Source organism: Myotis brandtii, unplaced genomic scaffold, assembly GCF_000412655.1.
Source record: "Myotis brandtii unplaced genomic scaffold, ASM41265v1 scaffold640, whole genome shotgun sequence".
In the NCBI taxonomy this organism is placed as follows: Eukaryota; Metazoa; Chordata; class Mammalia; order Chiroptera; family Vespertilionidae; genus Myotis; species Myotis brandtii.
This window is the reverse complement of record NW_005370461.1, coordinates 435826-461963: the sequence shown is the minus strand read 5'-3', so window position 1 is coordinate 461963 and position 26138 is coordinate 435826. Positions and strand designations below refer to the sequence as shown.

Here is a 26138-nt window from a genome sequence, read left to right as displayed (position 1 = left end):
AATATTTTAAAAATTGGAATATGAAGAATGCACGTTGCTTTGTACAACAAAAAATTTTTTTTCTTAATCTGTTCAGGTGAAATTTCTAATCTTGATTATATAGTGAAGTATTTCTCTACTAAAAAAGAAAGTGAGAAGACCTATGCTATGAAAACTAAGGAACATCTTAAAAATTTAAATAAAAATAATTTATGAAATTCAGTATGGGTGTTCTTAAATGTAAAATATGAAGTGAAATAAAAAAAACAATTGCAGGGAATTTGTTTATTGAGCATTAATGTTAACACTTCTAAATTAAGTATTCACTTTTGAGTTTTGTCACTGCCCTGTCAATGGACATAATGGAAAATACTGCAGAGAACTCAAGCATGGAAATAATAAACAAAATATCTATGCAACAAGTATATGCTGTACATTTAAAAAATTAATCCAAACAAAATAATTTAAAGCACTTCTCTGATTTGGAAGTCTTAAAATGTTCTCCCATGTTTTATTTGAGGTCCCTCCTCCCCATTTTTTACAAATTGACACTGTATACAAAGAGTTCAAATGGCCAGTAAAACTACTGCTTTAAAATTGTTGGCTTTAAGTAACAGAGGTATAATTTGAATTCACATCAGAGCTTTCTAAAAATGGCAATAGTACAAGCATATAACTTTCTCTAGTATCCAAAACCTGTTCTGGCTCTCCCTTGGCTAAAGAACAGAAAACTAGACAGCCTTCTAAAGCTGCCACAATTTTCTTAAATGCTTTAATAAGAAATGGCATACTTCATTTCTCTTGTTTACCTTGATAACACTGGGCTAAACAGAAAAAGAAGGAAATTCAGTTAACAGTAACTTAAACAGTAGCTAGCTCTAGACCTGAAAGTTCAGGTAAAGTGGATGACCATTCAGAAACATTCTTAAAAGAAGTTTTCCAAAATTAGGCCAAAAAGCCTATTTAGAGAAAAAATACCAAGAATGAATTGAACATTAAAGTTTATCTGTTCCTATAAGGCTATGAATACAATGGAAGCTGAAATTACATGTAGTTAAGAATGCATTCTCAGAGCACGTTTATAGAGTAATGGCCTTTCTAAATTTCCACTGGATGTTTAAAATTTTATAAGTGATTTATTAAGTCACCATATTAAGCCAATTCAATTAACTACATTCACTAGGAATTGGTTCAGAAATGCCTTGAAAAAGATAACGAAGTTATTGATTTGAAAAGCAACTAACTTTTTCAAAGCTCACCTCCAGACTTAGGGTATATGTTATCTATCAATTCCCAATTCCTCTTAAAATAGAAGACTGTCTGCATATTTACCCATCCCATCTTATTCCAATTTAGCATTAAGATCGAAATATTAAAGAATTGCATTGTTGCTAAATATTGTCAATATTTCTCATATACACCATTTAGATTATACCTCACTTTTTTACTTCCCTTATAATATTAAAATAATGAATAAATATGGTCCTTATGTTAAGGTCCTCCACCTTATCTTAAGTGAAATATAAAATAAGGTAGTTTTATTAATTTACTAGCAATGACTTAAAATCTGTCTACCAAATAAGAAATAGTAAACTTTAAGTTGTGGTGTTTATTTTTCACCCAGGAGGCAGATATATTCTGATCCATACCTAATATCTACATAAAACATCTCATCGTTTTAGTTTAGTGTAAAACTTTTTCCTTGAAATAGTATTACAGTTGTACCTCAGAAAAATCCAATCAATCATTTACAGAAATTACGCTCAATTGCTAACCTTTTGAGGCAAAAAGTTCTCTAGGAATACCTAAAATAACTTGATTAACAATCATCAGTGCGGAAAAGGTCATTAAAATTGATAAAATAGGATGCTGAAATTTTCCAGTGGACTATGTTAAAGAACATGAATTGGATCACTGGTAACATCTCATTTGCCTCTGACACTAAGATTTTCCAGGATGAAAACCGTGACATGTAGTTTCACAGAATGTGAAACTTGTATGTTCAAGGACAGTACTAAAAATCAGCTTAAGGGGAAAAAATAAAATATGGCTAGTAGTCCAAATTAAAAAAAAAAAATCTCCAGGGTATGGCTGCTGTTTTTCCAAACAGTCATTTTTCCATAAAGTGTTGGCTATGTCATAAGAAATTTCCTGTGCTTTCTTTCTATCAACCAAGGCCTGCTGAAGTACAACACGTTTCCCTTATAAATTCAACCTCAGCTGAAATGTCGAGCAAGGCGGGCAGATCTATAGTCAGCACGAAGTTGTACGAAGGAGTGAAGAATGTTCTTGTCCAGATTAGCAAGTTGTTCACCTGAACAGACTTGCTTCAAATTATCTGGGGCAACTACCAGGAGATTGCAAAGTGCATGCAGAGTATCAAAAAGCTGTAACACCAGTGGGATCTAAATTGAGATAAGAGAAGAAAAAAACATTAAAATAATTTCCAGTTTTACAATTATTCTGTAAATTCTTCTCACGTATAACTGTTAGTCAGAACTTACTAATGTGGGACAGTTTAATATATTAGAATTTTTAAAAGCTCCTGTAGTGTTAAAACTCAAATATTTCAATCATTACATAAACTTAGCTATAATCTTCCTGAAAAGATACATATCTTGTCAACTTTCAATAGTAACAATCATTTATACTTTTGTGGACTAGAACTAATTATCATTATTTAGCACTTTTCTTAATTTAAACCTTAAGAAAAAGTGACTTCAGGGAGATGTACACGAAGAGGGAATATATTTTGCTGATGTGTGACATATACAGCATTAGTAATGGAAGTCAATAAGGTCATTTGGACTGTGGAATAGAAATACGACTTTGTCTAAAATAAAGCATGAAGCAAAATGTATTAATATTGGAAATATAATTACTTTTTTCAGTTAGGAAATGTTATATGTCATTATAGTATCAACAAAAGTTATAAACTTTACACAAATGATAAGTCAGTACAGACTTTTAATGGTCTGACATATGTTCATGAGCCAATTTACAAGTTTGATATTTATGAATACATACCTTAAAGTCTTTGGCACACTTCCTATATTCAGCTACATCACAAATTGCTAACATGCCACCCATACAACTATAGGAATATTGTTGAAGATGCTCATAAATAAGTCGATGAAAACGTACTCCAAATTCCATCAAAACCGTATCCACATTCTTCCCATCCATGGAATTTTTAATCTTCTCTACTTGTTTCCTTACATAAGCACAGACTTTAACACAGGCCTGTAAAATTTTTCTACAATTATTACACAGAAATGTGTATCATGTTAGCTAAGGAGAAAATACATATAGTTTCTCATTAAAATCTAAGTATAAAAAGAAACAGACTATAGAATATAGTTAGATACACCAATGAAAATGTTAACACAAGTATTAAGAAAGCAGATATTCTTACTAACATATCAAATAATTTTACTCACATTAGTATACTGAATCAAAACATTGTTTTCATCTTCTGGCTTAAAATCTGTTTTCTTTTGTTCTGCAGCCAAAATATGCTTCATTTGTCCAATCATACAATTTAATGTCCTAGAGAATTGAGAACAGCATGTATTTGATCTGTTTAACTTATTTATATTATTTATACTAAGTTAAATTAAAATTTCCTTTTTTTTTGTTGGTTAATCCTAATTTGAGGATAACCTTTCCATTGCTTTTCTTTTATATATAGACTAGAGGCCCGGTGCAAGAAATTTGTGCCCGGGTGGGGGGGGGGGGGGAGGTGTCCCTCAGCCCGGCCTGCACCCTCTCGCAATCCGGGACCCCTTGGGGTATGTCCGACTGTGGGTTTAGGCCCGATCCTGCAGGGATCCTGCAGGATCGGGCCTAAACTGGCAGCCGGACATCTCTCTCGTAATCTGGGACCACTGGCTCCTAACCGCTCGCCTGTCTGCCTGATCACCCCTATCCACTCTGCCTGCCTGATCGCACCTAACTGCTTCTGCCCTGGCCCCCGCCGCAGCATCTTCGTCCAGAAGGAGATCTGGAAGGTCATTTGGCTGTCTGGTCTAATTAGCATATTATGCTTTTATTATTAAAGATCTTTTTGACTACAGAGAGGAAGGAAGGAGAGATAGAAACATCCTATATAATAAAGAGGGAATATGCAAATTGATCATCAGTTCGCCACAAAGATGGCAGCACCCACAGCGGAGGTGGAGGGGTGGGGTTTCCGTAACACAAGATGGCTGCACCCACAGCGGAGGCTGAGTTCCCATAACAAGCCTTAACAAGCAATCAGCAGGGACCTAAGGCTGTGCCGCCCCCTCTCCCCCGCCCCTGTGGGGCTCAACAGGGGACCAGTGGCCTCACCTCCCATCCTGGCGCCAGGCCAGGGGATCTCAGGCCGCGCCCCCACCTGGCAGGGCTTGACAGGGGACCTCAGGCCGCAACTCCCCGCCCTGGCACCGGGCCAGGGGACCTGAGGCCACAAACCCCATCCTGGCGCCGGGCCGGGGGACCTGAGGCTGTGCCCCTCCTCCCAGCAGGGCTTGACGGGGGACCTGAGGCTGCGCCCCCACTCCAGCGCCCGGCCTAGGGACCTGAGGCTGCACTCCCCGCCCAGCGGGGCTTGACAGGGGACCTCAGGCCGCAACTCCCCGCCCTGGCACCGGGCCAGGGGACCTGAGGCCACAAACCCCATCCTGGCGCCGGGCCGGGGGACCTGAGGCTGCGCCCCCACTCCAGCGCCCGGCCTAGGGACCTGAGGCTGCACTCCCCGCCCAGCGGGGCTTGACAGGGGACCTCAGGCCGCAACTCCCCGCCCTGGCACCGGGCCAGGGGACCTGAGGCCACAAACCCCATCCTGGCGCCGGGCCGGGGGACCTGAGGCTGCGCCCCCACTCCAGCGCCCGGCCTAGGGACCTGAGGCTGCACTCCCCGCCCAGCGGGGCTTGACAGGGGACCTCAGGCCGCAACTCCCCGCCCTGGCACCGGGCCAGGGGACCTGAGGCTGTGCCCCCCGCCTGACGAGGCTTGACAAGGGTGGGACCAGCCGGGTCTGAATCTAGCCCAATGCGGGGTGGCCAGCCAGGTCCGGGTCTGGGTCTGGGTCTTGTGCGATTTTCAGGCACATGTTGGTGGGCGGGGACTTGACTCTGGGTCCTGTGGTGCACCCCAGACTCTGACAGGAGGAATATTTTCATATACATTTTACTAATTTTCTTTCACCTCTGACACTTCTATTATAGAGAAAGGGCAAATAGCAATATTAAAATATTTCCTCTAAGTAATCCCCTTTTAAAGTGCACAAATTTCGTGCACTGGGCCACTAGTCAATGATAAGAAAGAATCATTGATCAACTGCCTCCTGCATGTCCCCCACCAGGGATCGAGCCCACCATGTTGACTGGCCGGGCTCCATTGCTTTTTAGAGAGAGTGGAAGGGATGGAGGGAGGGGGAGAGAAAAGCATCAATTGGTTGCCATTCGGACTGGCCCTAACTGGGGCGGGGATGAACCTGCAACCCAGATACAAGCCTTTGACTAGGAATTAAACCCAATACTCTTCTGTGCGCAAGCTGATGCTCTGACCACTGAGAAACCCTGGCCAGGGCTAAATTAAAGTTACTTAATTTAATATCACCAGAAAACTATTTTACTTCCCAGCCAGCGTGGCTCAGTGGTTGAGCATCGACCTATGAACCAGGAGGTCACAGTTTGATTCCCGGTCAGAGCAAATGCCTGGGTTGGGGGCTCGGTCCCCAGTAGGGGGCATGCAGGAGGCAGCCCATCAGTGAGTCTCTTTCATCATTGATGTTTCTGTCTCTCTCCCTTGCTCTATGAAATCAATAAAAATATATTTAAAAAAACAAATAACTATTTTACTATTGATAGACTCTGGATTTCTCTTGATGTCAAAGAACTCTCGGTTTTATTAGCTTCGTGCTCAAAACGAGGTAAAGATTCATTTACCCAATACTTCATTTAAATCTTAGAAGCCTGTATATACATACTTCCTTAACAAGTATATATAAATAATGCTTAGAAAGGGGGAAAGATGGAGGGCTTAAGAAGAATGGCTAAATATGGAAGAACAGGTGAGAAGAACATGAGTTTCATAGTCTGAAGACAAGCAGGAGGCTGGGGACAAGTAACACTGAACACCTAGCATGGGTTTATAAGAACCCCAATAATGTTTGAGTTATGTGATATTCTCCAATAGTAATCAGTCACCTAGTTATAAGAATAAAAAAAGACTGCACTGATCCAGAGTTTAGAATATTAAATAAAATGAATTTTAGGGTAATTATGAGAGTAATTCAAGGATGAATCAAGCAATCTAAGCATAATAATGAATCAAGTAAAGCTAGGAAAAGAATGAGAGACTAGCAAATGATGACAATATTAAGGGCTAGAGTTCCCTCTGAGGTCAGAAAGCAGGTTGGAAGAAAAGGAGGTTGTGAGCACTGAGTGGGATTACTCAGATTCAAGGTTTTTGTTACCAGTGATAACAAGGTTAAACAGGATATGAAAATGGATAGCTAATGTGAAGATTATTAAGAAAATGACTGTGTCACACACATGGAAGTGGAAATAACCTAAGACTTAAGATTTAAAGAAAAATTGTGAATCAGATGCCCAAAGCCTCAACAAATTTAGGAAACTGATATAAATGAGAGATAACAGCAAAAAAAAGGGGGGGGGGATCCCTGACTGATGTTGCTCAATGGTTAGAGTGTCAGCCAAAGAGTAGGGGGTTTGATTTCCAGTCAAGGGCACATACCTGGGTTGCAGGTTCTATCCCCGGCTCTGGTCGGGGTAGGGGAGGCAACCAATTGATATCTCTCTCTCACATTGATGTTTCTCTCTCTTTCTCTCCCGCCCCCTCCCACCCATCCTAAACTCAATGGAAAAAATATCCTCAAGTGAGGATTAACAACAACAAAAAAGGTGTGTGTGTGTGTGTGGGGGGAGGGGGGGGAGATGATGTGAGCTTCAAAGGCAAAGAGCCTAACAGTAGATAGATATTGGTCTGAAAATATCAGCAGGGATGCAGGTGAAAGATGAGCGCACCTCTTGGCCTCACCATACATGGGTAAAGGAGAACTGAAGTTCACATTCAAAAGACCACCACAGACCACTGTGCCTTCAATTAGACAACTAATGTAAATACTCTGAAACTGAGGCTTACATGTAAGATAAAAATAAATGACCTAATATATATATGAAGAAGACAACTAGGAAATTTGTACTTCCTATACTTTTGAAGGCTTAACATATTCAACTTCCCCACCTCTGAAACATGATTTTCAGGTAGTCTTGAGGCAAAGCAAGAAACAAGTTAGCATGAGGGATTTAGATTATAAAAACACATACGTTCTTTAAGTAATGATTATCATGTACATAATGTATACATTATAATTTTATTAAAAGAAGTTTTATGTATGAATAATCTCATGTGGTCCTGACTAAAAAGAAAGGGAGAGACCAGTGTCTAGAATTCTTCTAATTCTTCAGTAAACCAGTCTCAGTAGTTAATTCTGTAACATCCTGTTTTTCGTTTTATTCTTCAATTTTATTTTTTCCCCTTATTGTCACATATTCTATGGTAGTTCTTGATCTTAGAAGAAAACTAGGAAGTGAGTCGCAAGTTTGTTAGTACTAATAAAGTAAAAATTATTTACTTTATAATAAAATAAAGTGGATTCCAGGTTTTCTTCATAACAGCACAGTAACTAGACTTGCATTCAAACATACTTTCCTGAATAGGAGATAGGAGTAGAATTACAGTAAAAAAGAAAGATATGCCCAGACCTAGTACAATGGGCTTAAGAATTTGAGTCCCAGCTCTACCAACATTAACTGAGTAATCTTGAGCAAATTATTTAATTTCTTTAAGCCTCCATTTCCTCATCTGTAAAATAGAAAAATATTTCCTACCTAATACATGAAATAATACAAAGATTATTTCACTGTGCCTGGCACATAGCAAATGCTTGATACATAGTAGCTATTATAATCATCAATAAATATATGCCCACCATGATCTCAAAAGAAAAAAAAAGACCCACTGCACTATACTAAGAATAGGTAATTAACTACAATAAACATTATAAAAATATTTTGAATGTAGAGTTTGCATTCACTTAGTGGAAGTTACCCTTAGAAAATTAGTAGTATATTTACTTAAAGCATTTCATATATAAGCCTGAAAATTCTAAATGAAAATAAAATCCTCTGTTACATATTGGAGAAAGAAGGAAGGAGTGAGAGGGAACAAGTGTGTGTGTGTGGGGGGGGGGCGTTACAAAAAAATTTTTAACTGAATTTGGTTTAAAAGTAAATATAAATATACTGGCTTCCAGAAATAATAAACTTAAGGAACTAATAAAAATAATATTCTAAGAAGGATAAAAGCAACATGTAAAAATAAAGTCAAATTGTATAGCAGGATGGTAAAATTGAGACTTTTTTCTTTTCTGAAAACCATTTTTATACTACTACTAGAGGCGCAGCATGTGAAGTCACGCGAGACCCAGACCCGCAGTGATGGTGGGACCCCAGACCCACCACGCGTGAGTAGCTCGCTGCCGCGAGCCACTGCAACACACAAGCCGCGAGCCCCACCATGCCACATGAGCCGCGAGCCCTGCCCCACCGCCGCGAGCAGCTCATGGGCCGTGGGGAGGGACCAAGAGGTGTTCCATGCACTTCCTGGTGACCAGTCGTTTGGTCGTTCCGGCCACTGGCCTTTTATAATATAAAAAATGGTGTTTTTATAATTTTTAGAAATGTAAGAGAAAAAGTATAACTAACTACTTGCCTATCAATACCGGTATCCAATTTCATCTCCATCTGTTCAATTATTTCTTTTTTCTTCTGAAGGCATTCAGATAACTTAGGAGAAGAGCTATTGAATGTTTAAAGAAAAAAATCACATTAGTAGCCTTACAATTCGAAGTTTTTCATATTCATATGTGTATTGTTATATACATTTATACACATACATGTTTTAATATGCTCTCAAATCCAAAAATTGCATAAGTAGTAAAGTAATTATAGTTGATTTTGCACAACATGGGTTTGAATTGTGTGGGTGCACTAAGACATGGATCTTTTTCAATAAATACTGTATATGTATTTTCTCTTATGATTTTCTTAAAAAAAACACACACACACAATATATTTTTATTGATTTCAGAGAGGAAAGGAGAGGGAGAGATAGAAACATCAATCATTGATCGGCTGCCTCCTACATGCTCCCCATTGGTGATCAAACCTGCAACCTGGCATGTGCCCTGACCAGTAATCGAACCATGACCTCTTGGTTCATAGGTCGATGCTCAACCACTGAGCCATGCCCAGCCAGGCCTTTATAATTTGTTAATAACATTTTCTTTTCTCTAGCTTACTGTAATGTAAAAATACAGCATATAATACATATAATGTACAAAATGTGTGTTAATCTACTATTTATTTTATCAGTAAGGTTTCCAGTCAACAGACTATTAGTGTAGTTAAGTTTTGGGGGAGTCAATAGTTATACACAGATTTTTTACTGAGGGAGAAGTTAGGGGGGTTGGCATCCCTAACCCCCACATTGTTCAAGAGTCAACTGTATTTAGTATTCATTATAATAGTAAGTTAATAGAGAAAAGCAATATTTAGATTTGTTACTTTCAGCTCTGAGAAGCCATCCCTTAAGAATATAAAAATGTGATTTTGAAATTTTGGAATTATTTGGTTTTCTTGTTTATTAAATATCTGTTATAATCGTAAGAAAAGTTACAGACTATCACCAGAGTCTTAAGAACATAGTAAATTATACTAATTAAAATTTGGAGACCAACAATTGTATTTAGCTTTCTTATATTAAAAACAAAACAAAACAAAAAAAACTTGACAGTAATATTTGCCTTCTGAATGCTACCTAAATATCAAAATAACCCAAAATAATAGGAAATATGCTTCCCTAGTAGTTATGTGAATTCTCTGCTATGAGAATAAGTAAATTTCCTTTCAAAGTGTAATTCACAGATCACAAGTGATTTATATCTTTGGGATTGTTTCTCGACTAATGTCTTGGCATATCAATGTTTACAGCAAAATGCCTGAAATTTTATCCTTTATATTAATAGTTTTCCTCTTTAATAATAAAGTACACATAAAGGTTTATAAAGCATGTTAACATATACAATGTTTAGGTTAATCCTCATGTGCTTTAAAAATTCACATAAATAGATAGGAAGATATAAACCAAATTTTACTTAATGCCTCATCAAAATCTATCCTATTACTCTCATAAAATTTGTGTTGTATGTCTTTATGTTACAATTGGGTACAAGCTAGAGATCTTCTTTCACATCAGATATAGGTTTATGACATGAGATTCAGTCTTTTCAAATAAATCAAAATGAATACCACAGAAAATAGGAGACAAGGAAGAAGGCAAAAGACCTTTACTTTTAATTTCACACCTTTCCATTTGATGTTACTATGAACATGTATTTTAATATTTAAAAAAAATTGTAGAATTTGTAGAATATTATATTTACTGAAATACCAAAGAAAATTTAACTAACCTTATTAGTGGCATAAGGTGGTCATTAAACTGCTTGTCAAAAAGATGAAAAATAGTATTGGCCTGATGCACAACATCCAAAAAATAGAGATTTGCGTTCCGAGAATCTGAAGAAGGAATTCCTAAAGTTGGAAGGCATGTGTGTATATGTTAGAATCATACTTTAAGAAGTTCATCTTGGCAAAAGAAAAATGAATGTGGTTTTTGTATATACAACATGAATAAAAGTAATTACTGTCTTAATAAATCAACAATGATTTTTGTTCACAGAAAAGTAAAATTAAACTTAATAACCATAACAAAATTAATCCAAAGTTTTTATGCCCAATTTTTCACCATCTACAGTCTTCATTATTTGCTGAGATAAATCAATCAATCAATGCATCATCTTAAACTATACATGTTTCTTCCTTTTTCCACTCTCTTGTGCCCAATGAATCACTTGAGTCATGAACACACTTCTACCATTTTTCTTGTAGCCAGGTCTCTTTATCTCTGATAACAGTTAAAACAATTTTAAAACTAGCTTCGTGGTTCAAATCTGTTTATTTTTTATGCAATTTCAACATATTTAAACTTACTTATTTCACTCACCATATTCTCCACTACTGCCTCAAAATATTCTCCTCACTGTTTACAGAATAAATTCTTTTTTAAAATATATTTTTATTGAATTCAGAGAGGAAGGGAGAGGGAGAGACAGAAACATCAATAATGAGAATCACTGATCAGCTGCCCACAACCTGGGCATGTGCCCTTGACTGGAATCGAACCTGGGACCTTTCAGGCCGACGCTCTATCAACTGAGACAAACCAACTAAGGCCAAAATAAATTCTTAATTTTCAGAATAGTATTCAGGCTACTCCACATTCTGGCCCCCCAAAGGACAGCTGACTGTTCCAAATTTCAATTCCCTCTTTTTTATAAAAGAGTAATAGTAATAGATAAACTCTAAGGTCCCTCTAACCCTGGATACTTACGTTTCTAGGGAACAGACTGACAGCTGTCAGAGGGGAAGGGGATTGGGGGCTGGGTGAAAAAGGTGAAGGGATTAAGCAAAGAGAAAAAAAAGAAGTTCACAGACACAGACAGTAGTATGGTGATTACCAGAGGGGAAGAAGGGGGGGAGGGGGAGGAGAGGGAAGATGGATAAAAGAGGTTATAGGGGAGATAAATGGTGATGGGCAGAGATTGACTTGGGGTAGTGAACACATAATACAATATACAGATGATGTACTATGGAATTGTATACCTGAAACCTATATAATTTTACTAACCAATGTCACCCCAATACATTCAATTTAAAAAAAAAGTCAAATCCAAAATATACTGTATTATCTAAGAGCAAACAAAGCTTTGGGGAAAAATTATCTGATGGAAAAATAAATAAATAAAAGACATAAGGGATGAGGAAAAATATTCACAGGAAATGAGGAAATAAAAATACCTAGAGTTCTTTATATGATGATGATTTTTTCAAAGTTTTAAAAATGAAAATCAAAGGTGCTTTATTTTCCCACAAAAGACAAAATCACTCACTGATAAGAAAATTAAAGGCTCCAACATAAACTTACAAAAGAAAAAAGTAAAATCAATACACAAGTAGGAAATATTAATCCTTGCTATTCATGAAAGACATGAAAATTAAGGTATGTATACATATTTTAACCACTAAATTATTAAAGTTTTCAATAAAAGTATTTAATGATGTGCAGAAAAACTGGCACAGTCATACATGCCAGGAGCAGTGTAAATTAGTGAAGTAAAAAGCCTTTAGGAAAACAGTTTACATGTATAGAATTCTTAAGAATTTATAACACACTTTGGTCATTTCACTTCTGGAATTTTACCCTGTCCTGCTTGATGTGAGCAATATGAAAGAACTGTGTCTTTGTATAGCTTTCAGCATCTGACAAATCCTTGCATTATAGCTCAAAAAGCATTATTCATTGCAGTGAACTAAATTCGACATAGAGCTGAATATATGTAAAACATGCATATAATTTAACCTAGCAGGATCAAAGGAATTTGATACAAATTATAGCACAAATATACTTACCAGCAAGTCCTGTTTCCAAAGCATAATCAATATGCTCAATACATAAAAATTCCACAAGAATGGTAAAAATTCTAAAGGCATTCCTTGGTAAATCAGAAGGATCAGAGAGCTTTAAAAACAAAAAACAAATACATCACTCCTCAAGTCTACCTTTAAAAAAAGGCAACATTTTTATTTCAGCAATCAACTTTGTATAAGATGTAATCAGTATTCGGGTATCAAAATAATAACTTACACCTCTTCTTTCCCACTTCCAGTGCCTCTCTCACATACATACAATGCTCCATATTTGCCTACAACTCTCCTGGCTTAGACTAGATCAATAATGTTCTTCTGACCTGGATTGCAATCCCATTAGTGGATTGTGATAAGAAAGAGACGAGAAGGGAGAGAGAACCAATAGAAAATAAAATATAATAAAATCCCTCTTGATGTACACAGTAAAACCAAATATAGTTTCATGAAATACACACATGCATACACACGCACACATATAGTACATATTCTGAGCTGCCATGTAAAGTGCATTTCTCATTGGGGGGTATGGTCAAAAAAGTTTGAGCCACCAATACTCAAAACAAAAAGTACTCTTTATTGGGGGATGAGATGGGGAAATCAATAAACTGATGTGCTATAAAATACGAAAGGCTCAAATCCTAGCTTCATCACTTCCTAGTTGAGTGAACCCTTGAGATGTTATTTAACCCTACAAAGCCTCAACTTCTTCATTTGCAAGGTGGGAATAATATCAATCATACTTACATCCTAGTCTTGAGGTGAGAATAAAATATGAAAATGCATGTACCATAAAGTACTTTTAACATAATATTTAGCACATAGTAAACCCACAATAATATATGTTCATTTTGATATTGATGCTGGTGCTGATTAACTATTCAGTAAAAGAATTATTAGTAGTTATGCTGAGAAAATAAAATATCACTTAAAAAGTTAGAAAATTACCTCTCAAATTCAGACAACCTAATTTTACAAATGTACAAAAATACATAAAAAAATATATATACAGGGTTTGGTAAGTGTAGGTTTACAGTTGTGAGCACAGAGTTTATTCTTGTATTATTTATTATTTTCCATATGAACAACTGTAAAGCTTTTTTTTGTCCCACCCAACGTGGAATGCAGACACATGAAAAGATACTCAACATCAGTTATTAGGAAATTCAAAAATAAAACCATAATGAGGTATGACTACACGCCCTATTAAATTGTCTAAAATTAAAAAGACTCATCATAGCAAATACTGGAGATCACATCATATGGAAAAAATGGAACACTCACACACTACTGGTAGGAATGTCAAATGAAACAATAACTTTGAAAAACAGGCAGTATCTTGATGACTACTACCATATCGTTACTAAGTATATACCCAAGAGCAATGGAAGCACTGACCACGTAAAGACATATTACATGAATGTTCATAGCAACTTCATTCGTCATAGTCAAACACTGGAACCAATCTTAACTTCCATCAATAGGTAAATTAATAAACAAATTAGGTACATACACGCAATAAAATACTACCCAGAAATGAAAAGGAACATACTAATACATACACAAAACATGGATGAATCTCAATATAATTATACGGAGTGAAAGGAGACAGAAACATATCTATATACTATACTATAATTCCATTTATAAAAAATTCTATAAAATTAATCTTCTTGAAGACATCCTTTTTAGCTTTTAAGACTTAGTCCTCAAATGTCCCCTCTTTTAAAAAACTAACCTGTAGTGACATATAATAGATCAGGGGTTGCCTGATGATAGAAGTGGAGGTAGGGAAAAAGGAGATGATAAAAGGGCAAGAGTGAACTTTTTGATGTAATGAATCTTTTCATTATTTTGACTAGTTATAGCTTCCAACTGTACACATAATTTATCAAATTTACTTAATTTTTTTAATATATGCAATTTATTGAATGTCAAAGTTGTTTGTTTTTTAATCCTCACCCGAGGGTATTTTTCCATTGATTTTCAGAGAGAGGGAAAGTCAGATAGAAACATCAATGTGAAAGAAACACATCGATTGGTTGCCTCCTGCACAGGGCCCAGGCTGGGGAGAAGCCTGCAACTGAGGTATGTGCCCTTGACTGGAATCGAACCGGGGACCCTTCGGTCCACAGGCCGATGCCCTATCCACTGAGCCAAACTGGCTAGGGCTCAAAGTTATTTTTTAAAAAGGAAATAAAAACCAACCTGCTTGCTTATTATATTACACTGCCCTTTTTTAATATCCTTTAAAGCTGCCATCATCATTTACAAGGTCAAGTCCAAATTTGTAAGCATGGTATACAGAGAGTTCTTCTCTATCTTTTCAACCTCCTCTCTTCATGTACATTTTTATTTCAAGCATTTCATGCTGCATAATCGATCTTTGTATATGTTTTTGTACATATATTATTCTCTCTACCTGAAACAGCCTACTAGCAGCATCTTCCTAAAGATGACCTATTTAGCTTTGAAGATCTAGGTCTCAAATGCCTCCTTTTTGAAACCTTTCCTGATATACTTTTTTTCAATTCCTTAACCAGACAGAACCGGTTGCTTCCTCTTTGGTCACAACAGTGCAGACAAACTTTGCATCAATTCTTTACATGTTGACTTTCTTTCTCCATACTATTCAAAAGTAGTGTATGTATCTAATATTTATATCCTCAATGTCTAACACAGCAGCTGGCACAAAGTAAACACATAATTTGTTGGATCAGGTTGCACTGAATTGAACTGAATTTTAATCTTGTGACTTTCCAGGCAGAAGGTGATGATTTAGAGTTGCTATGATTCAAACAATAAATATGGGGTATGGAGAAAGTTGGTTTATAGTTGTTTATATGGAAAATAATATAATAATTAATAAATATTAACACAAGAATAAACTGTTTCATTTACTCACAACCGTAAACCTACTTTTGCCCCACCCTGTATAATGTTGACAGCTACATGTTGGACAATCTGAGATACATGTTGAACTATATTTAGAAATATTTTAACATATTTCCAGTATTCAGAAAATTAAATATATTACTGTACCAAATATACCCATCACCCACCTAGGTGTGTCATACCGTAACATTTTTACAAATGTACTTCTAAATAATTTTAAAGTAATTTTGTTCTCTAAAACAAAAATCCTATATATTTTTATTACAAAAAAAATAGTTGTTCTTAACCAGACAGCAGATTTATATCTTAGTATAAATGAGGCAAAACTTAAAATACACAACTATGTATAAATAAAATAAATTTACAATTACTCTTACCCTATGACATCTTTCAAAGGCTTGTTTGGTTTCTTGTAAAAGATTAACCACCACTTCTTGGGATAGAAAGGTTTCCCCATGAGTATCGATACTTGGCCCCAAAGGTAAGTTGGTACGTTGTCTAATTCTCTCTTTCAAATCTTGAATACTAGAGCATCATATTAACCAATTAAAAAAGAACACTTCACTATACATAGATTTTCATTTCAAGTACTCTCAAAGTTAGTATACATCAACAACAATAAAAAAATGGACCAATAGCCAGATCTAAAAAGTTCTAATTGCAATAATTAGTTCTGAAAAGAGAAGTGAGCCTTAAATCTCTAAACCACCGGTTCTCAATCTATGGGTCGCGACCCCTTTGGCGGTCGAACGACCCTTTCATAGGGATTGCCACAGACCATCCTGCATATCAGATATTTACATTATGATTCATAACAGTAGCAACATTACAGTTTTGAAGTAGCAACAAAAATAATTTTATGGTTGGGTCACAACATGAGGAACTGTATTTAAAGGGCCAGAAGGTTGAGAACCACTGCTCTAAACAGACGACTTCACCTGAAAAATTAGGAGATTCAGAGTTATGATCTCCAAAGGCTCTTTCAGCTCTACAATTCTAACTTGATAGCCAAGAAGTCCTTGTTCTATTTTGTAGGAAGTGGGCTACTCCAAATAAGTTAGTATTCCAGATAACTAAATGGTCCTGCTTAAAATAATCTTTAAATATGTAATGTTTTTAAAATATATTAAACAATTTAAATATAATGGTTATAATAATCCCAATAAACATTTCTTCATTATTATTAAACAAGATATGTTCAACATAATTTAGCTTTCCTTAATGACTAAAGGGTCACTCTGAACGTTTATTATATGGTGGTATCATTAGGTTAGATTTTTTTTTTAATCTTAGAATATGTAGCTCCAGACTACTGTGAACTAATTTACTTAAAAATGTTTGATTGTTCTTTAGTTTTTCTTTTTCTTTACTTGCTACTGCCTTTCAGCCGTCAATTCTTATTCCTAATTGTAACTTCCCCCTGATCATTATTTAATATACAACAAACTGGGAAATAAAATACTGACTTGAATGTATGTATGTGGACTCTGGAACCTGGTTATATGGCTCCACAGAAGTCATTCTGCTTCATCCTAGAATCAACTGGGTTCTAGATAGTTGAGATCTGGATTACTGAGGTGCCACCAATTCTTTCAGAAAATCACTACCTTCTAGTATGTGAATAATCACAAGTTTTAAGGTATTAATTAAATAATTTTATGTACAAGTCATTAAAAAGCTTAGGGTACCTAAACTGTGAACTGTCTATTGGCTGGTTTTTTTTTCATACCTGTAATAATCAACAAAAAAATAATGTGCTTCCTAGTTAATAACCTGAAATACTTTAATGAGTTTGAAACTAAAAAAGAATCTATAGAGCTCTTTATAGGACTGGTATTCTGCTTTACATTTTAATTATATTATGTTAGGTCATGTTTAACATGTGGTTCAAGGGACAGGATTTGATCAATATTATAAACAAATTGGATTAAAAGAGTTCTTCATAGAAAATTCCAATGACTCAATATTTGACAACTCTGTCCAAATATAATAAAGTTCTTAATATCTTTAGTCTTATTATATAAAATTTATCATAAACACTCACCCTCCTGTGCCAATGGATCTCTTTTGATGGTTTTTTGAATCATAATAGCGCTGTAGGATCATAGCACTTCTGCTTTTCAAATATCCAATCTCCACCTCAATATAGTTCTCCAAATAGGAAATGAAAATGGATTTGATAAGCTTAGACAAGAAAGTCTGTTTATCAGTACCTAAGTTAAACTCCATCAACTTGCTGGAAAGATTTGTGGTTCTTTTCATGGAAGAGGGGGAAAAAAGATTAATATATATTTTAGGTATAGTAACAATACTAACAAATATATATTTTTACAATGTAAATTTAATAGCTTATGTTAAACCACCATTTCTTAAAGTTTGGGAAGGTACTTATTAGGATGCAGAGAGCAGCTTATTTAGGATTATATTTAAAGTAGAATGAATACTATGAACATTATGGTTTTGAAACTGCCATAAACAGCTAGGGATGGCTTAGGAGAGGAAACAGAGGCAACCAACCAGTCTAGAAATGGCAAAAAGTGGCAGAAATTCTTCAAGTATGGTCTAATGCTATTCATGACATGGTACACAAGTCAGAATATTGAGGGGTCTACTCTCTGTTCATTCCCTTTGGTCTTTGTCCATGTGGACTTCTCTCTAATTTTCTGTTTCCCATTGTTGAAGACAGGCTCATAATAATGTTATTATTTACTAGAGGACCGGTGCATAAAATTCATGCACAGGGGAGAGGGAGGAGTCCCTCAGCTCAGCTTGCACCCTCTCCAATCCGGGACCCCTCAGGGGATGTCTGCGGGATTGGGCCTAAACCGGCAGTCAGGCATCCCTCTCGCAATCTGGGACCGCTGGCTCTTAACCGTTCACCTGCTTGCCTGCCTGATCACTACTAACCCCTCTGCCTGCCTGGTTTCCCCTAACTGCCCTCCTCTGCCGGCCTGATTGCCCCTAACCACCTCTGCCTCAGCCCCCCCAACCGTGGCTTTGTCCGGAAGGAAGGCAGGACAACCAGAAGATGTCCAGTCAACCCGGTCTAATTAGCATATTACCCTTTTATTAGTATAGATAAGAACTTTCAGATTATGGTTATTTTTGAAAACTTTCCTCTCAAAATGATGACACTGAACAATAGCCATAGGGTTGGGTAAAAACTACATATGAAACTTCTGATATAATATTTCTAAGTTTAACAATGTCTTTTACCAAAAACAGATTCTCATATTAGACTTAAGGCTGAAATTGTCATTTTTAAAAGAATTTGTCAGGCACTAGTGGGCTGAAGGGGGTCAATGGGAAAAAAGAAGGGACATATGTAATATTTTCAATAATAAAGATTAAAAAAAAGAATTTGTCACTTCCTCAATTTCTAAAATTGCAACTGCAGATAAATATAATTATACTAGTTCTTGGAGGAAAAATTAAAGAACAGTGAACTAGCTTACAATTAAAATCGGAAACAAAATTTTCAAGTCTTAGTTTTAAACAATGTAAACAAAGCTTTATGTTTCATTAGATACAATATAAAGCATAATACCCCTAAATTAATGTACTAAGAATGCTACTCTTGTACAATACTAGTTTATAAGCCAAGTATTTAATGCTAAAAGACAGACTGCTATCTGGCAAACTATTATTCAAAAATACTTGAATACTTCCCCATTTTAAAAAAAACATTAAAATCTAAGATCTGTTATGATTTTATAATAATTAAAAATATACCTTGTATATAAGTCATAGAGATTTTTGAGGTACTGCTCTGCATCAGATTTCCTACATTCTTCTAACTGGTCTTTCACAAAACTCTAAAAAAAAAAAAGTCAACATTTTGTCAATTAAGTAAATATTAAATACATACTCAAGATGTATTTTTCTGAAATTAACTCCACATCCTTAAATTTTTCTGACTTACAATTCAATGGAAAAGGCAATGTATAGAAAATATACCAATAACAAAAATAGGTTTAAAATTTTACCGCTATATTTACTAGTCCATCTACATCAGTCATAGGAATAAGCATTAAGAATTTCAAAATATCTTTTTCCTTGAAAATGGCCTATCCTGACTCATAAAGTACATTTACAACAACAACAACAAACAAAACCCCAGTCTACACCAATATAAGCATTTTCTTAAAGCAGCATTTACCAAACTGTGGTCTTGGTAACATTATTGTCCCTTGAAACATTAATAGGCATTACTCTAAAACTGGGAAATGTTGTATATTTCACCCCCCATTTCTAGAGAAATACATACATATTACTACTTTTAAAGGGTATTTAAAAGCCCTAAGTTGTTTTAAAAACAAACATATTTAATGTATTTTAATCCAGTGGTAAATATAGTTTAGGAAATGTTGCCTTAAAATATAATGCTATGAGAGTATAGGCTATAAATTAAATTCTGTTTTTTCTTTTTCATGTTAGTACCATATTATAAAAAATTCTACAGACTGCATTTGTAATCCTTATTCAGTTTCACAAATGCCATCTATTGGTCAAGGTGAAGACCCAATAAAAATAATAACCTGTTACTACAATTGATACTACTACTACTGGTAAACAAAATTCAAACATGTGTTCTTATGACACTTCGTGATTAGCATACTTTTTCAACAAAACATGTTTTTCTTTTTTTTTGTTTTTGTTGTTGTTAATCCTCACCAGAGGATCTTTTCCATTGATTTTTTAGAGAGTGAAAGGGAGGGGAAGAGACAGAGAGAAACATCGATGTAGAGAGACACATCAATTGGTTGCCTCCCATGTGCGCCCCAACTCAGGGCCAGGAGTCTGCAACTGAGGTACATGCTCTCGACAGGAATCGAACCTATGAACCTCAATTGCAGGCCAACACTCTATCCACTGAGCCAAACCAGCTAGGGCAACAAAACATGTTTTAAAAAGCATGACACTATCACTCCTTTCCCCCTTCAGTGAATAAGTAGATTTCTATTCCTATGGTCATTAAACAGTAAACGAGTATTTAAAAAAACTTTTAAGACACAGAGAAAAAAATCAAATATTGCTTTAAAAACTACATAGTCATTATTTAAAATTACCTGTAGTTTGATTTCAAATACGTTTTGAATAAGTTTAGCTAGTACTGTTTCTGGATTACTAAAGATATCTCCAACTTGTTTGTTCACCCGTTGACAGAGTATTGCTGCATCTTCAAATATATCATTTCTCATGTAAGCACCCTAAATAGCAGAGGCATTTTACATAGTGAATACATAATGTTTAAATGGTTTTTAAAACACAAATTAGCATAAAATGAAATGAAATACAAAAAGTGTACTGTTATGTTACCTCCTGGCACTGCTTTATATAAACATCAACACAATGGGAGTAACCCTATGAAGAAGAAAGAAATACATTATCACTGTTCTGTTAAATTGTAATAATAATCTCAATTAAAAAAAAGTATACCTATGTAATGTAATAAAGCTATGTCTGTGTCCCCATGAATGGCCAATAGTTGCTGGACTTCAAAGAAAAATTAGGTATAACTGAGTTCTTTATAGTCATTTTACCCAATCATCAAGTCATCTCCTTCAACTCTAAAACATGTGCACGCACACAAACAGATTCAAGATCTTGAGAAAAGGTTTTAGAAATATATATTTCCTTCTTTCCTCTTTTGGATTCAAAGCATTTGCTTTCTCTTGCAAGAATATGGACAGAGCTGCATTTAACTGACATTCTGGAAATTTATTTGAAAAATTAAATCCATTTAAATAAAATGTGTTTAAATAAAATAATTTGTCATATTAAGCTAATTAAAAAAAGTAAGGTAAGCAATATAAAGTATGTCTCAAGAGCCATTCTTTTTTATATACATTTTTTTTTTTATTGATTTCAGAAAGGAAGGGAGAGGGAGAGATAGATAGAAACATCAATGATGAGAGAGAATCATTGATCGGCTGCCTCCTCCATGCCTCCTACTGGGGATTGAGCCCACAACCCTAGCATGTGCCCCTGACCGGAATCCAACCTGGGAACTTCCAGTCCACAGTCCAACATTCTATCCACTAAGCTAAACCAGCTAGGGCTCAAGAGCCATTCTTAATACTTAAATATAGTACTTAAATGAAAAGTTCAACAAATGGCTTATATTTCCCTAATCTACAATAATAAAAGGGTAATATGCTAATTAGACTGGATGTCTTCCGGATGTCCTTCCTGAAGAAGCCGGGGCCTGAGGGAAGCCAACCTGCATCCCAGATGCTTGCCGGTGGCCAGAGGAGGGAAGCAGCCCAGGTCCTGGGTGCTGCCGGTGGGCAAAAGGAGGGAAGCCGGTGCCGGCAGCAGAGGAAGGAAGGCCTATTCTTGCACGAATTTTTGTGCATCGGGCTTCTAGTCTGATATAAATATAAAGAAACAGACTAAAGGAAACACTATTCCTTTAAGCATTATGTTTACAGAAATGCATTCCCATACAAAGATTATCTTTGTAGTTCAAATTCCAAGAAGACAGTTCTAGAATAGAATATTCCTTGTATTACCACCTGAGATCCTCTGGATTTAACTTGTCTTTTACGAGTCACATCCCACCCCCTCTGTGGTTCCTACATTCCACTAGATACTTAAGATCAAGTCTTCTTGCTTTTGACCTATTTCATAACATGCTTGACTGAAAAGAACAATACATTATAAATTAAGAAGGCAAAAAAAATGACTTTCTATGGCAAACTATATAAAAATTCATATATAGCTTGACTTATGATATCAAATATACATATTGGTGTTTGATAAAAATATTAATGTTATAGAATATAAAATCCCTATTTAAATAATATTAAATACCTAAAATTTAACATATCTTATAGAGAAAGATATAAAATGTACAGTAAGATTATTCAAAACAAAAATTATCATCCTGATAGTCATACAATAGGGGAAAATCAGAGACTATAATATACAGAATTTATATAATCTCCAGCCTTGAAGACTAATTTTCACTTATAATTTTTACTACTTACCTTAAAATGAAGTAAAACTGCTGCTACTTCTCTCATTCTGGAGATTTCACCTTTTTTTTGAGCACTAGTAAACTCCTGAATCAGCTGGCATTCTAAATCATGGTATTTGCCTAAAAATAAAAAGAAGTCAATGAGACAAATAAGGTATGCAAGCTATTTGCTAGTATATGAACTATCCTATCTAATAAAGAGGGAATATGCTAATTGACCCTCATGCTGTTGCAAAGATGGTGGTGCCCACAACCAAAAAGGAGGGAATATGCTGACTGTCCCGCTCTCAAAGATGGCGGCACCCACAGCCAATAAGAAGGGAATATGCTAATTGACTACCACGCCCTCAAAGATGGCAGTGCCCAGTCCCCTCAGCCCTGCTGGGACCTTGCCATGTGCCTGCCTCCAGAGTCCCCCCGTCCCCTCAGCCCTCCAGCAACCCAATGGCTGGCCCGAGGCGGCAAGCCTCGTGGATGGTGGCTGCCCAGCCGCGCAGGGTCGCCCGAGGCTCAGGTAACCAGGGCTGGCCGAGGCTTGTGCTGCCAGCAGTGGCAGCAGCAGAGGTGTGATGGAGGCGTCGCCTTCCCCTGATCGCCAGGTCGCCTCCCACTCCTGAGGGCTCCCGGACTGTGAGAGGGGGCAGACCAGGCTGAGGGACCACCCCCTCCAGTGCATAAATTTTCATGCACGGAGCCTCTAGTTTATAAATATAATGACTATGGATCTAGCCCTCTTTTGAAAAATTACAAAACAGTAAGATATTACAATGAATCTAGACACCACAATATATTGTGATATATAAATCTATATTTTCAAGACAAAAACATCTTTCCTATCTTCCCAAATAAAACAGTTGAACTCCCACAGTCTGACTGCTATTTACCACTATTACTTTAAAAGCAACTGACAGGGGAAATCTTCCCGATGGTATCTCTGAGATCAAGAGAAAAGAAAAATCTTAAACTTGGAAGTGCAGAAAGAGTGAGGACTACAGAAATTTTTGAGTTCAGATGCCTTTGCCTTGAACAAAATGGTGGATTCAACACCAAATTCTACCTTAAGATAATATGTGATATTTGATTCACTATATTCTTGAGGCTATAATAGTTCTGAATGAGTAACTGAACTTTTGACTAATCTATAGTGATCAAAAACAGGGCAGAAGTCCAAATAGGTAGTTCTTTGAACCTTCTATACAAAATGGCCTCGCAGTGATCAGGCTACCACAGGAACCTGAAATACAGTGGCTTTTCTAGAAACCTAGAATGAGTTGCCTAAAATATAATTCAAAGATTGGCAAAAATAAAACTAGTTATGTAAGAAATTTTAAACTTAGTTTTTTTTAAAAAAAGGACCTAGAGATATCTGTATGAATAATCTCGAAGATACATTGTTAAATTAAAAACAGAAGGTAAAAACTATTTATATAGAATGCTACTAATTATTTTAAAATAAATGAGGATGACAGAACTAAATTTTACACATATATACATGATTTATATCCTAGGCTTATTTATCTATAGAATACTCTGGAGGAATACCCAAGAAATTGCTAATGTTTGTTTCAAGGAAAAGCAATCAAAGCCAAGGATAGGATGGAAGGATGACATGATCCACTATCTCTCCTCTTACTATTTTTTTTTTTTACCCAAGTAATTTATTGCTTGTTCAAAACAGTTAAATAAATAGACCCCCACTTACTTGCAATTTTGGATTTTACATCTGAAAATCTGAAAGATAAAAACCAATGATGAAGTTCATTAGTTGTGACAAATATACCATAGCAATGGTACTATTGTAAAATATTAATAAAAGGGGAAACTGTGTTTGGGGATATATGTGAGTCCTCTGTACTAAAGATCATCATAAAATAAGGAAGAAAGAAAAAGATAAAGCCAAAAGGGAGACAGTACTGACAGGAAGCATGCCAGGTGACAAAACTAAATTTGGGATATTCAGATGGAGTGGCTGGTTCTCATTTAGGAAACCCACATTGAATAACCAATTGTCAAACAACGAAGAATTGTATGAGGCATTAACAATCCAGCCAGCCCCATCACTGAGCTACTGCCCCTAGTCATATTCTCTGGCATTTTAAATTCACTTGATATTTGCATATTCCTCCCTCTGTTGGGATTTTTTTTCAAAAGTTCAATTATCGTTATTTAAAATAAAAATAAAAAGTATATACAAATGAGTTATTTTAAAACTAGTGTAGAAGCCAGAAAAAGGACCAAGCATTGTGCCTAGTAATCAATCTTTGCAAATTCAGAAACTAAAATATCACACATACCATACACTAGAATTTTTCTCAAATCTTAAATATCAGGGGAAATACACATCATGGAAAATGGATGCCGAAAGTTCCTACACAATCAGTGTGAAGACAGAGGCAAGTGACTGGCAAAAGAGATGCCAAAGACAGATGAAGAAAGTAATGAAAATTTAAAGTTATACAAAATTGATATACAGTTAATGCCACTCGATAATAGGAATACGTTCTGAAAAATGGGTCATTAGGCAATTTCACTGTTGTGTGAACATCATACAGTACACTTATACAAACGAAGATGGTATGGCCTACTACACACCAATGCTATATTGTATAAAGCCTATTACTCCTAAACTACAAGCCTATACAGCATGTTACCATACAAAACACAAGATTAAATCAACCACAAGAGAAAATGATGCCATCAAGAGACCCAATAAACCTGAGACACAAGAGGCCATTGCTAGTGTAATCAGGCATACTGTTTTACAGAAAAATGTTTTTATAAGCAGAAAGAGTACATTCGGCAATAATGATAAAAAGTACAATAAATACATAAACCAGTAACATAGTTGTTTATTATAATTATCAAGTATTATATACTTTGCATAATTGTATGTGCTACACTTTTATGACTGGCAGCAAAATAGGTTTGTTTACATCAGCATCACCACAAACACATGAGTAATGCATAGCACTACAACATCACAATGGCCAATGTCTCTAGATGATAGGAATTTTTCAGCTCCATTATTATCTTATGGGATCATATATGCAGTCTGTGGATGGCCAAAACGACATTATGTGAGGCATGACTGTATCAAAGTCATGGCAGACCACACAGTGCACGTAAGGTGTTGTGAATCTTTGTGAAAAAAATTAAATCTGATTAGGATATATATTCAACTCCAAGAACTGGCAGAGAGGCTAAAACAAAACTGTAAGAGAAGTATGCAATTGTATAACTGAGAAATGGAAGAGATGAGTATATGCCATGTTTTATAGAAACATATAATAGAGAGGATAGAGAGGGGATGGGAGAGGTAGCCAACAATTATTATGCACCCATCATGAGCTTCACATTTTAACCATTTAAGTAAATGGCACAAGAATGAAATGAGATAAAGTTAAAAGAGAGATTTTTTGTGGGTCACTTTAAAAATCATTACTCTCATGCTGGGCAAGAATAAGATTATTAATAATATCTAAGTGACAGATGACCATTACTGCTAATCCTTTATGAGGACATAGTTGAGAATAAAATAAGGTATTTTGTGGGTAGGGAACTCTCTATGTTTGCAATATATGGTCAAGCTTTAAGTATAGCAATACATTTATATTCTACCTGTACCAGAGGATCTTCCAAGTATTACCAAAAGAATAAAGATATAT

General features: G+C 35.7%; 1 protein-coding gene across 1 annotated transcript in view; it reads right to left on the bottom strand.

The window, feature by feature from the left end:
* Positions 1-249: 249 nt before the first annotated feature.
* EXOC5 (exocyst complex component 5) overlaps positions 250-26138 on the bottom strand; it is a 34445-nt gene continuing 8556 nt past the window's right edge. Inside the window, exons 6-18 of the mRNA XM_005880556.2 lie at positions 24176-24204; positions 22484-22593; positions 20811-20855; positions 20561-20701; positions 19224-19306; positions 17536-17745; positions 15869-16016; positions 12582-12690; positions 10523-10643; positions 8764-8850; positions 3420-3528; positions 3007-3222; positions 250-2384 (exon numbers count right to left, since the gene is read on the bottom strand). Coding sequence (XP_005880618.1) covers positions 2196-2384; positions 3007-3222; positions 3420-3528; positions 8764-8850; positions 10523-10643; positions 12582-12690; positions 15869-16016; positions 17536-17745; positions 19224-19306; positions 20561-20701; positions 20811-20855; positions 22484-22593; positions 24176-24204 — 1597 coding nt within the window. The 3' untranslated portion in view covers positions 250-2195. The remainder of the gene's footprint in view (positions 2385-3006; positions 3223-3419; positions 3529-8763; positions 8851-10522; positions 10644-12581; positions 12691-15868; positions 16017-17535; positions 17746-19223; positions 19307-20560; positions 20702-20810; positions 20856-22483; positions 22594-24175; positions 24205-26138) is intronic.